Below are 9,785 nucleotides of genomic sequence, written 5' to 3'. Positions count from 1 at the left end.
AAATGCAACAGACACTAGAATTGAAAAATAATAAATATTAAAATAATATGACCACCTAAACGCATTCTAAAATTGGTTGAAAATAATAAAATAATAATAATTACAAGAAATATTGCTCAACCTATGTTTTAATTCAAAGGCAATAATATTTTTTATGTTTAAAATTAATTCGAATTGGAATTATACAACAACTTTTTGTCTCTGCCTTTTAATATCGACATCGCATATTAAGTATACGCAACTTGGTCGAAATGATATGAACATTTCAATTCAATTATTTTGTATCACATTCAAACAATTCAATGAGGAATAAAATGCAAAATACATTAAATTTAAAAAATAATAATTTAAGGCTCCCTTAAGACATCTTAACTTTATTTTATTTGAAATAAAATAACATATTTGCAACAATAAATTCCTTGCTCTAACTTCGATAGATATCTTTTGTGTTTGAAATGAATTCGAATTGGAATTGGAACAGGGCGACATGCAACAACTTTTTGCCGCTGACTTTTAATATTATCTGGAATTGGAGCAGCAACATTTACTTGTGACGCCTAGAGGCAGAGAAAAGTGTCGTATAGCTTTATGTGTTTAAGCAGATAACCCAGACCATATATCAATTGGTCGCCGGGGGCGCAGCAGACGCTGCTGGAATGCAAACGAAGAGGCAAATCTTTATGACTTTTTGAGTTTTGGTCTGGCGCAAAAGGGTTCCCGCTTCAGTTTTCTTTTTGCACTGGCTAAAACTTTGTGCGGCACGTGCAGTCGGTGACTGTAAAAGGAGGCGTGGCATTCAGAATATGGCGGCTTACTCTGGCATAATATTTTGCCAAACTTTATTGAATTCCCTGGCAAATCAGCGTAGCATCTGTGAGGTAGCCCAGAAAGTGAAAGAGGAAGAGGAACCGAACCGAAGCCAAGTCCGGAAGGGAGCTGCAAGCAAAAGTTGGGAGACAGCAAACAATCGACACAGAGCTGCAAAGAAGAATGAATGAAGGGATGAAGGGATGAAGAGGAACAGTGCATTGAAAGCAAATTTATGGACGCCAAAGTCATATGGAAAAGTCGAGAATTAAGCAATTTCTGCGTTGAGAATTTTTGTAGGTTGCACTTTCTGCAAGGCAAACAAATGGGAAACTTGTTAGAAGGATGCTGAAAGAAGTCAGCAAAAGCTGCAAGCCGAGCAGAAAAAATAAATATTTGAACTAAACTCGATGCTGAGACAGACGATAATGAAAGTCGGCTCAAAAACAAATATTGTTAGCATGCTATTTTGGGCAGAGCTAAAGGTACCAAAAACTGAAAGGGAAACATTTTGAATTAGTATATAAAAGCAGAGAATGAAAACCTAAATAAAAATATAACTTAATTATACAATTAATACAACTGAAAATTTATAAGCTCATTTTCTTTTAGCTCAATACAAAAACTCGAATGGAAACCAATTAAGTTAATAATTATAATTAGTTGTCTTCATTTGAAGTCAGCGTTTGCGTAATTGAAACTTGTGTGGGTTTTCATTACATCATCCATCCATCATAAATCCAAAGGATAATTAAATCAATGCAACTCAAAAACTCGAATGGAAATAAAATGAGCTCACGTAATCAAAATTGCACTCGCTCTCCGTCTCGAGCTCGGAATGAGACTCCATCGAGTACTCTACGGGAATCGCCGGACAATGCCAAACATGTGACCAATTAGCGCAAAATGCTAAAAGACAACGATGGGCAGAAGGCAGACAGAGACGGACAGAAGGGCGGACATGCGGAATGCAAGTCGGCAAGTTGTCACGACACAAAAAGTAGGTCCGCAGTGCAAACAGAAATCGAATGCCGCATTGGCATCCATTAGTTAGTCAGGCCGGGGACATGGTTTAATTTCAGCATTTCGTCTTTTTCAACCATTTCGCATTTCTCTCTCTCTCTCTCGCTCTCTCTCCTTTTCTCTTGTTCTCTGGTCTCTTAGCCTAATTAAAAGGATTCCGCACATGTGTGACGCACATGAGCGAGAGAGACACCAAAATGGCATTGTGCAAACGGAATGAGAATATTTATAGCATTGAATTGAATTAATTTCCCTCCAACAGATTGTCATGGTTATGCTCAAGCTACAAACATATTTGCACAGCTTCTCCTCACTCCTCCAATGCAAGAAAATAAAATACAAACAACAACAAATTGCTTAAATTGTAAACAGCAAAAAATAATAATAGGCTGCGACAACTGTGGCAACTGTCGACCCTCTGGGCCTGCCAAATGACCAGGCTAAGTGAGTCCGCCCTGTGGCTTTTTTTTTCGTGGCCTAAGCTACGCTAAACGTTGACAGCTTTTGGCTTTCAACACTGTGGCATTAGCTGCGGCTAATGGAATCTGTGGGGCGCTGTTAAGTGGAGAGAGAAGCTTCAAGCAAAATGCCATGAACAAGGAAATTACCATTTGTTGAAGTGGGTTCTACTTTAATGTGGCTCAAGTTCAGCCATTTTATCAGGTGTCTTGTTTCTTATACCCTAACATAGCGAATTCATATTGTTTTCAGCTGTTCCATACAATAGACGAGCATATCTGACTTTTTTAAAATAATAAGATTTTGTGTGCAAACCATTCTCTTAATTTTAAAGTCATTTTAATCAAACTTAGTAAAGATCAAGCACTAACTGATTAATAATTATGCTGATTTTATCTGCTTAAAACCGCTTTCCTGTGGTTGTACTTATACGATCTTAAGTATAGCGAAAACTCAAATAGAATTGTATGTAAATTAACAACTTGTTCGTTTTGTTATTTATTCATTTGTTTTCACTTCCTATGTTAATTCATTCATGTTCACAAATTACATTGACAGATAACGTGTGATGTGTTTTTGTTGCTGGCTTTCAATTACTATTTTCGATCTTCTGATGCAGGAAAATTAATTTACAAAACTATAGTATTTCTATACATTAACTTCTACAATAAAAATGCGTTATACAGGAAAACGTAAAAAATTTCACATTATTTTAAATGGGATAAAAAAACGAAATTTAAAGTAAAGTTACATTCGACATCGTATTGAACAAAATCGAACAATCCAAGAGAACGACTTTATTTCAATTATCAGAAAACATCGAACGAATTTATTTAGTGAATGAAAAAGATGTTTACACAACACTGATGAACATATTAAATAATAGCATTATCAAAATCTTAAGATAATATTAATATAATAATGAAGTAAATCAGAAAGGAAACACTTGATTCTGAATAGAATAAGCATAATATAATGACTAAAGTTAAAATTGCTGTTCTCCTTATCAAAATGGCATATCAAATCCAGCACAAAATCAAGTGAAGCAAACCAAATTTTCGTAACGAATTGATTATAACTATTTTCACTTTTTTAACCTAATTTTGAACCCACTTTCAATGTAGTTCGCTTGAGATGGCCAAGGTTAGTTGTAAGCTTGCAGTTAGTTTGCTTTTGATAGTTTGCGGAATTCAATCGTCGATTGCTGAGAAGCTAACCTCATCGATCGTTGCCACCGTCTTGAGGCAGAGCGATAAAAATGTGATCTTTTCTCCGTGGCTGCTAACGGAATCTTTAATGCACTTGCATTTGGCTGCAGGAGGCAAAACCGCCCACGAAATCAACAAAGTTTTGCAATTAAATGGCAAATTGAAAAGTGAGATTTTCGCAAATTTTTCCAATTACCAAGAAAGTATCAACATATCTGAAAGTCAGACACTTCACATGGCAAATCGATTGTTTTTGGCATCGGAAATAAACCTATCGTCAAAGTATCTGCAGCAGGAAAAAGAAATATTTCCACACTCAAGCCAAAGTGTAGATTTTGCAAAGTCCTCAGAGACTATTCGCATAATTAATAACTGGATAGCCGAAGAGAGCAATGGAACAATAACAAAATTAGTGGAGCAACTCGATGCTAAGACAAAAGCTTTGTCCCTGAGTGCTATTTACTTTAAGGGATTGTGGAAATACGCATTCAATAGAAACAATACCAAGAAATCCATTTTCTATATACCTCAAAAAACTGGTGAACCACGTCAAATCGAAGTCGACATGATGTTCCGAAGGGGACTTTATAGACTTGACATGATTGACAAACTCGATGCCATGTCTTTGGAAATTCCTTACGACAGTTCACAACTTTCAATGGTGATTCTACTGCCAAAAACAGTTAATGGAATCAATAAAATTATTAGTAATTTGAATCAAATGGACATTGATGAGATTTCACCAAAAACAAACGAAATGTATGTTCAAGTCTATTTGCCGAAATTCCATCTTGATGTTGAGCTATCTCTGAATGAGGCTTTGAAGAGTTTGGGCCTTGTTGAAATATTCCAGAATGCCAATTTCTCAGCAATGACCGATTCTAAAGTGGACTTGAAAGTTGACAAAATCTTTCAGAAATCTATCATTGAGGTAGATGAAGAAGGATCAGCTAATGTTGCTCCCCAAGGTAGGTTTAGGTTTATATGATATATATTATAAAATTGTTCTGAGTAATTGTCGCTCTAATTGACTGTGCAATAATTTTGGGTTCCTCCAAATTTCTCCTCTAATCTTTAATAATCAAATTGTTTATTTATTTCAGATTTGGGATTTTCGTTTTTGAGATTTCCCATTGAGATTGTTATACGGATAGATCATCCGTTTGTGTTTTTAATCAAAGATCACGATAAGATTTATTTGGCTGGTCGTGTTACAATGGAATAACATTATTTATTTAATTACGAGTTTAATTATTATACAAAATAATATAATAACTAAAAGAAGGGAGTGCTAGCTACTAAGGCCATCGACTTAAGCAATGGGATAACAATAATTTAATATAGTTCATAAAAAAAATTATAAATTCCCGAAATATCTTCTTCAAACTAGAACTGAAGCTTAGAGGCAAATCTTGATATTTTGTTAAGAATTAAAAATGCTGTTTAATAATAAATAATTTCTTATATAAAATAAAGAGAACACACAAACTAATTTTCCTAATCATATTTTTAGTCTTATTCACTTCACTTTTTCGAATAAAACCATTGATTGGTAATTTGGTTTTTCAAAAATTAGAGCTACCTCAAAAAGTGGTTCTACTTAACGAGCGTAAGCTAGATTTACGCATATTCGATCAATTTAATGCGACTTATGTGATGAATTCGATAAATTTCATATGATTTATGCGGAATTTTAAAGCGAACACTAGCTTACACCTTAAGCCAAATCACTGACGAACCATTTGCAATGCGCCAATTGCGAATTGCGGGACACAAACGCAAATGGAGACATTATGCCCCATCGAGTTGCATCAATAACTTTTCTCTAGTGCGCTCCCTCCGCTTTCCCCTCTCGCTATTCTCGCATTCCCCAAAAACAAACTCGCACAATTTGTCGCAATGTTTGTTGTTGGCAGTTCAAAAGGCAATCCCCATCGAAAATTCCACTATGCAACAACTGTGCTCCAGTCATCAGCATCATCAGCATCATCATCATCATCATCATGGTCGTCGATAGGGATTGTGATTGGGAGGTGAATGTGGGGCTGGAGGGGATTGGAATTGGGAATGGCATCATATTTTTGCAATTTGTTTGCTTTGCTCTGAACAATTTGTAAATTTGTTACGCCGAAACGATAAACAAAAGAGACAAAAACTAGAGCGCAATACGCAAAAATCCAACACCAAAGAGAAAACAATAAGCTGCAATGACGACGTCGCTGTCTCTGCCTCTGCCTCTGCCACCGTCTCTGCCTCTGACTGGCAAAAAGTTTTTTGCTTTTGCCCAGCCAACTGCCATTGATCTGCATTGATGCCAGCAGGCACACTCTCTCACACTCACACGCACTCCGAAAGTGTGTGAGAGAAAGAGAGAAAGACACTCACACGCACTCACACAAATATGCATACAATGACACACACACACACGCATTTCGTATGCAGTTTTCAAGCTGCTTTCCGGGACTTTGGTATCTCTATGTCTGCCCTCTCACTCCCTCTCTCGCTTACTCCTTTTCTTTCTGTGTTTGCACTGGGTTAATGTATTTTTAAGCTAAATTCTTTGTTTATATTTGCTTTGCTGTTGTTGGTCGTGTTGTGCCCGTTGCAGTCGCATCAAGCTCATCTCTGATTCGAGTCTGCAAGCAAGCCCCCTCCGCCTTACCCCTCCTCCTAACTCCTGCCCGGCTAAGGCCAATTTATCTATGGGTTTTCGTACTGTCATCCAAGTCAAGACCCCATTTAACTTTGGTTTATTCATTTAGTCGCTTATAAGTTTGCCTAAAGTTTTTGGCAACCAGCCTTTGAAGTGTGTTGTCTTTTGGTTTATCTTCCTCTCCCTCAGTTGTCTGCTCTTCTTGTTTACCTTTATTGCATGAAATGTGCATTAACTGTTAAATGTTTGCACATGTAAAGTGCTTAGGAACAACATTTCAATTGAAGTCTTACAAAAACCGAATTTAGATCAGAAATAACAAATACTAAAATCTTAAATTTCTAAAATTTTGAATTTCAAACATTGAATATTTTGACTTTTATCTTCATGATTTTACTCATCATTAATATAATCGCTTAGATCGAACTTTAATTTTGTCAATTTCAAGCCCTTTTATTTTAAAATCGACCTAAGTCATCGTAAAATATCAAATATATTAAGATATATTTCTTCTAAGCACCTTCTCTTAGTGTTGTTGCTTTTCACCTTGTTCTAAAATATTTGCCATATTTGACACACTTCAGCACTTTACAGAAAAATCCTTTCGAAAATGCACTCGAAAAAGTCACAGTTAATTTTTGGAATACGACATTTCGATTTGAAGATCTTTCGACCATACAAAGCAACTCAAACAACTCGACGCGTCCGCTTCGTGCAGAATCCGTAGCGAAACTGATTCGTCGACACATCAGAGCACAACACGGAGCCGGCAGGCGGCAACAATGCCAACAACAACAACAGCAGCAGCAAGCAAACTGCACTTAAAAAAACCGACGAATGAAAAGAAAAAAATAATAACGCAAGACCATGGCAAACGAATGATAACAGGCCAAATGCCGAATGAGAGACACACGAACCCGAAGTTGCGTCGGCTCGAGCCAACCATCGTGTCGGATGCTGTTCGTTGTGGTTGTTGTCTTTGTTGTCGCTCGTGTGCGTTTGCCGGCAAGGCTGTCGGATGGTTTGTAGTCTGCGTGCAACCGCAACCGCAACAACAGACCGCAAAACACGCGACAAAAATGTTAACAGAGCTCCAAACCGTAACATTCTTCCCATCTCCACCTCCACCTCCAACTCTAACGCTACACTCCATGTTGTTGGCATTTACACAGCACGTAAATGACTTCCGGACTGTTGAGTTTGGTCCTGTAGTCATTGGGTTTGAGTTGCGTTGCGTTTCGTTTCGTTACGTTTCGTTTTGGTTTGTTGGTTTGTTTCGAACCTTAATCCGAACTCAAACCCGAGTCGACGTCACCGACTTGCAACAAGTTGACAAGCACAGTTCAAAATGCTCTGGCGAGGCTGAGGCGCCATTTCCCATTGCACATTTTCGGTTTAATTGAATAAATTTAAATTAAAACAAAAATCAAAACAAGTTTGTGTGATATTCTGCAACTCTGCATATTGTACTTGTATTTAATTAAGCAAGTTAATTAATTTCATTCATTTGTATGCCATTTTATCTCGTGTTGCGACAAAAAGTGAAATAATATTTAGCAAACGAAATTCATGTGGAAACGAAATCAAAAAACTTGGCTGGAGTACTTGACAATTTAAATTCAATGGACAATTCAAATACATATTGGTTTTTTATTGTTTAACAATTTTCGATTGAGTTTTTTAATTAATTAAATTGTTTACAAATTATGCAGAGAATACGTTTTGTAAAATGTGCAATTTTTATTTATTTTTTTGTGATAATTCATTTAAGAATTGATAAATTATCTTAAATTGATCCTAAAAATATAATCTTAAATTCCTCAAAATAATAATGTTGCAAATTAGTGAAAATATAATTAAGAATTCTTTATCTAAGTTGTTGATATTAATATGCTCAAATTCATCATTCTTTTTTTTTATTTATTTGTACTGTAAACCTATACTAAGTTGACTTATTTAATTTAACAAAGTTTTTCATGAAGAAAAAATATGATTATTTTTCAATATTTTCGACAACAACCTAATTAATTCTTGCTTCGAGTTGTTCGTATACATTTTGACTTTGAGTTCGCAGACAACAAACAGCTGGAGAATAACAGAGAAGCGACTGAGAGAAACAACAACAGAATCATTGGGAATGCTTCCCAGTTGGGCAAACTAACTAACAAGCTTAATGAACTCTTTCAAATCACAGGCATCGCTCAATGCCAACAACATTAAAACTGACAAGGCTAGACGTGGTCCAAGGGGAGTCGAGGGGTGACAGAAAGTGAGAGAGAGAGAGGGGATAGCGGAGGACTAACCGACCACGGTTGGACATGCCAACAACAACAACAAGAAACTCAGACGCCACATGGCATGTTCATTATGTAAGGCATTTCCCTAGCGGCTGGGGGAGAGATGGAAGGAGGTACTCGAACGTAAGTGGGCGTGGCGCGGTGCCGACTGTTGCGCCTCGGACTTTGTTGTAGACCGCATGTGTGTGCGTGCGTGTGTGTGTGCAGCATGTGGCGCGACGCAGAGGCCACAAAGGTCGTTGCAACACATTTCGTACGCTGTTGTGACGCCAAAAGTCAAGTGTGTGGGCCGAGAGAGGGAGAGAGAGAGAGAGAGGAGAATGCTGCGGGGCAAGCAGGTCCTTTGCCGGTCATTACAACACTTTGTTGGCTGCTTTGTGAACTTCTTCACCATGGCAAAGTTTCATTCTTTTTTTTTTTTTTGCCGCCTCTTTGTATTTTTCACGCCGTGTCGAAAGTTTTACTTTTTCTTGTTGTTGCTGTTGCTGTTGCCAGCTCGACAATGAAATTTTTGACTGCTGATTGTTTGGCGTTCAATGTTATTCTTCCGCTTGTTGTTATTGTTGTCGAATTTGGCTTTAAGCAGACGGCGCCTAGCAAAAATACTTGAAAAGCAACACAAAAAAAAATGGAAGTGAGAAACAGAGATGCCTTTGGTATACTTAGAGGAACTTGCAGCAAATTGAAAATGGAAAGTTTTGTTTTGCAGTTGTGCTTCGACTTTTGCAACTTCATATAACTCAACTGCCCTTTCTCATTCCCTTCGTTCTCTCCCTCTCTGTTTCGTATCTTACGCTACCTTTCACTATCTTGTAGCATTCTTAAGTATGCGGCGTCGTCTAGTCTGGCACAGCAAATGAGGTAAAATAGTTTGGGGAATCGCATTGTACGAGCTCTGGAAAAGTTTTTCAGCGATATAAAGATTTATGCGGCAGATATTCAAGTTTGCTTTCAAAAAGAAAAATAACACCTCATTCTCAGGTGAATAAGTTGTCTTTAAGTCGTGAGTGGAACATCTTTAATACGTTAAGAATGCACTGAATAAATTCCATTAACTTATTCAAAATATTACAAGAGAGAGAGTAAAAGACATTTCACTAAGAGCTACTTGGCTGAAGGCAAATAAATATGCAGCACATTCCACAACGCTGTCAAAAGAAAAACAAACTCACTGCGAATATTTTTCATCTATGCATTGAGTGAAAAAATCAAAGTTTCGATGCATTTTCCAGTAATTTTCACACGCAAGCTGCCATGCAATGCAATGCAAGTGTTGAGTGTCGTCTTACCCCTCCACTCCTCTCATCATCAACACTTCTTTGCTTGCGCATCTTCTGC

At 37.1% G+C, this 9,785-nt stretch overlaps 1 protein-coding gene across 1 annotated transcript; it reads left to right on the top strand.

Annotated features, from left to right (window-relative positions):
• Positions 1-3,423: 3,423 nt before the first annotated feature.
• On the top strand, positions 3,424-4,875 carry LOC117563585 (serpin B11-like). Its single transcript, XM_034241971.2, has 2 exons — positions 3,424-4,465; positions 4,601-4,875. Exons 1-2 carry the CDS (start codon positions 3,424-3,426, stop codon positions 4,720-4,722), a joined length of 1,164 nt encoding a protein of 387 aa, XP_034097862.2. The 3' UTR covers positions 4,723-4,875.
• Positions 4,876-9,785: the final 4,910 nt, after the last annotated feature.

The sequence above is a fragment of the Drosophila albomicans genome, chromosome 2L (genome assembly GCF_009650485.2).
Source record: "Drosophila albomicans strain 15112-1751.03 chromosome 2L, ASM965048v2, whole genome shotgun sequence".
In the NCBI taxonomy this organism is placed as follows: Eukaryota; Metazoa; Arthropoda; class Insecta; order Diptera; family Drosophilidae; genus Drosophila; species Drosophila albomicans.
Note: the sequence above shows the minus strand (reverse complement) of the source record. Positions and strands in the feature narration are given on the sequence as shown.

Bases quoted from the DNA above. Each gene is read 5' to 3' on its own strand.
- LOC117563585 (XM_034241971.2), top strand. From the start codon at position 3,424: ATGGCCAAGGTTAGTTGTAAGCTTGCAGTTAGTTTGCTTTTGATAGTT. The intron at 4,466-4,600 runs GTAGGTTTAGGT...TATTTATTTCAG, and splicing joins AGCTAATGTTGCTCCCCAAG to ATTTGGGATTTTCGTTTTTG.